This window comes from Buceros rhinoceros, unplaced genomic scaffold, assembly GCF_000710305.1.
Source record: "Buceros rhinoceros silvestris isolate BGI_N320 unplaced genomic scaffold, ASM71030v1 scaffold11325, whole genome shotgun sequence".
Classification (NCBI taxonomy): Eukaryota; Metazoa; Chordata; class Aves; order Bucerotiformes; family Bucerotidae; genus Buceros; species Buceros rhinoceros.
The window spans coordinates 93,964-97,337 of NW_010413510.1; the positions used below are offsets into that span (position 1 = coordinate 93,964).

At 48.1% G+C, this 3,374-nt stretch overlaps 1 protein-coding gene across 1 annotated transcript in view; it reads left to right on the forward strand.

Annotated features, from left to right (window-relative positions):
- Window positions 1–3,374, forward strand: part of LOC104494003 (collagen alpha-1(V) chain) — a gene marked incomplete at its 5' end in the record, with an annotated part of 114,653 nt that overhangs the window by 58,486 nt on the left and 52,793 nt on the right. The window contains 2 exons of the mRNA XM_010136778.1: window positions 2,186–2,239; window positions 3,163–3,216. Of these exons, the coding sequence (XP_010135080.1) occupies window positions 2,186–2,239; window positions 3,163–3,216 (108 nt within the window). The remainder of the gene's footprint in view (window positions 1–2,185; window positions 2,240–3,162; window positions 3,217–3,374) is intronic.

Sequence of the window (3,374 nt, forward strand, 5' to 3'; positions counted from 1 at the left end):
TTTCCCTTTTTTTGTTTGATGCAAATTTTTTAAATTGCTGGATCCTCTTAAGAATGACATATGCTCCCTTGACTGCAGTTGTAGAACAAATATGTTGGAATCCCAATTATGAAAAACAACCATGAATGAGCAGTTGGAAATATCCTAAAATATAACTAACAAAAAAATACCTATTAACTGGGTGAGAAATGTAGAAGGTGTGGTGAGGAATTTTAATGCCCTGTATTTTCATTTGAGACAAAATCCCTTCATTCAGCTGTGATCTGCTGGTATTATCAAGCAAGAGAGAAGCTGTTCCACTGAAATCGCATGCAGAGGAAGTTTGCTCAGGGAATCATGTATTAGAAGGTTTAAGTACTTTACTATGTAGATACTTAAAGCTGGAATAGATGGAGAGCTTTGATACAGAGACAGGAGACTGCAAATCATTTATCCAGTAAAGTGCTTTAATGAACGTCAACTGCCCTCAAAGGAGTGGATGCCAGGGAAGAGGGGAGATCAGAATAACGAGCAGGAGAAGGAAATTCGCTGTGAGCAGAGACAGAGCTCTAGGACCTGCCAAGAGGAAAGAGCTGTTGGCTGCTCTGGGTGCGCCTTGGCCAGACCAGTCTGCCCTCCAATCTGCTCAGATGTAATCCACTCTCCTTTCCTTGCTAATAGGTGAAGGATTTGTGGAAGGGAGCTGGTACTATTTTCACATACCATTAGAACTGAAAACACAAGTGGCTTCTCTTCTTTACAGAGAAAAAGGGACTTTTCTTTCTGCTGGGGTGGTGCCTTCTGCCCGGGGCGTTAGGAGGTGGTGTCACCCTCGATTTGCAGATGTGTCTTCTCTCTTTTCCAAAGAGCTGAGGCTGTCAGGAAAAAGCTCTCTCTGTGTGTTCCAGTCCCTGTTTCCCCCCAGAACGGAGGAGACTGGAAGAAGGCACAAGCTTGGAGAGAAATCCTATTGCAGCTTGCCATGGTGCCCCGTGACCTCTCCACATACTGCCCCAGAGGAGTGGCATGGCCGAAAGCCCCAAGAAGGCAGGCTCCTGCCACCCACCTGCTCTAGGACTAACAGGCTTTGCTTTTCTTTCCTCACACTTGAATTTCTCAGAGTTGCCCATTTCCTTTGGGAGCACCCACAGACCCAGGCAGGGGCCGTGAGGAGCACACTCAGGGGACGTTCGCATGGTCATTTGCAGGCAGATGCTGGCAAGCGCTGCCTGCACTCTGCCAGCCTGAGGTTGCCTGACTTTCTTAACACGGTGCCAAGCACAAATTAACACACCCGGCCTTTTAGCAGAGCTTATTGTTTTGGGCTTGGCATCATGCTCCCCAGAAGGATGCCCAAAGCTCTGCTTGGCCCAGAGCTGCATTTGTAGCAGTAGGCAGTGGCAGGAGCTACTGGAGATGTGTGAGAAAAGAGGTATGCTGGGAGCCATCCTCACCTTGGTTTGCCTTTCCGGTATCAGTAGTTTGGGGCTATATATCCCTTACCTCCCTGGTGTCTCAGCTGGCTTCGTGCCTGCTCACGCTGGGGTCAGGCAGAACAGGCTGCTCTGTGCAGGGCAGCACGGAGATGCCCCTTTTGCAGTACCCTAAAGCATCCAGGTGAATTTACCACATTTCCAGCCAATGACTTTCCTTTTTAGGTCAAAATAGATGTGTCTTCTGACTTTGACTTTCTTAAGACAGTTTCCTGAATTTATTTGTGTATGTTTTTGTTTCCTTGGAGAGTCCAAGAGGGTTAAAAGGGTGTGTGGGATGGATTGCAGTAAAGCTCAGGGGAACAGTAAAGTTTGGGGACCTGTTGGCAGGTGTGAGAATGCCGGTGTCCAATTTGCTTACCAGTGGATTGTCATTTGTACTTTCATGAAATTATAAATAAATACATAATGGGCCTAGAATAATCCCTGCAGAAGGGAGATGCTTTAGTTCATGGAGAAGTCCCCCAGAGAAGCTCCAAAATCCACATGGAAAAACGTTTAAAACTGTAAGTGCTGGGAGAAGAGTTAAAATGACTTTGAGATTTTTTTCTGGCTTTAATCTATAACTTTGAAATCATCACTGGTCTGGTGGGAGTTGAAGGCTGAATGTCTGAGGTAGAAGATCGATCCCTTCTTGACACAGAAAGGAAACAAGTTGGAAAGAGATTCAACAGCGAGTGGAAATGTGTACTGAACTGTTTTTTTTCTTTTAGGGTGACCGAGGGTTCGATGGTTTGGCTGGTTTGCCTGGTGAGAAGGGAAATAGAGTAAGTTATCTTCCACTTGTCTTCTGGCCATGGTCTGTACTGGAGCTTCGGCAGGAGGAGGTGTCTGGGAGGTGCTGGGACAAGGGTAGCTATTGCTGGGGATGAGCCACAAAGGAACAATTAGGAGAGGATAAGAGTGGTCCATAAGAGTGTGGGGGATGTCACAGCATCCCTCCCAGGCACAGCATTCATAGCCCAGGATGCTGCAAGATCCTTCGGGGACTGCTTGAAATTGGAAAGGGATGGGAGTGGAAACCTGCCTTAATAAAATGCAGGCTCAGAAATCAAGAAGCAAAACCTGCTTTTAGACAGTGCAGTTGTGGATAGAAACTGCCAAAAATTATAATGGGATTCTTCTCTTTGCTTTCTAATTAAACAATGCAGGGGGAAAGCAAGAAGCTGGTTATTTTGGCAGGCTGTTCAGGCCTCCCCTCCCTAGAGAGTGCAGCCATCGCTTTGTAAAGCAGGGGAGTGTTTGAACAGCGGAGATTGCATCGTGATTATGAGCTACACAGGAAAGGGAAGACAGTGCCTGAGAGAGATGCTTAATCAGCCAGAAATGGAGTAGCATGCCTTGGGTAAAGCAATAACTGTGTGCAGAGCCCGACTCCCTCTCCTGAAGGAGCTATAGCGCCTGCTTGGTCCCCAGACCCCTGCCAAAGTGTTACCAGTAAAGCCCGTGAGCTCTAGCCCCTGGAGGATACCAAACTGTCAGTGCTAGAGCCCGGTGTGGCTCTGAGCGGATAGAGAGGGGCTGCTGCTTCGGAGAATGTGGGAGGATGGGAACTGTGAGGGTATGAGTCCCTTCAGCACATGGTGCAGACAAAGTCAAGCCTCCTACTTGGTTTCTCAATGTTACTCAATGTTTTCTACAGCCAGAGTGTCTCTGCCTTCTCTGAAGCTTTGCTGTTGTTTCTTCATAGGGTGAGCCAGGCCCCCACGGACCCCCAGGGGCACCTGGAGAGGATGGAGAGAGGGTAAGTCTGTGTCTGGACTCAGCAGTCCCTTGAATTCATAAATAACCCCTGTAAACAAGAAGCAGATGCAGTGTCAGCCTGAGACGTGGCAAGAGCAGCCAGCACTGGCATGTCAGCGGCAGCAGCACCCCCCCCCTCCCTGTGTCTTGGGGGTGCTG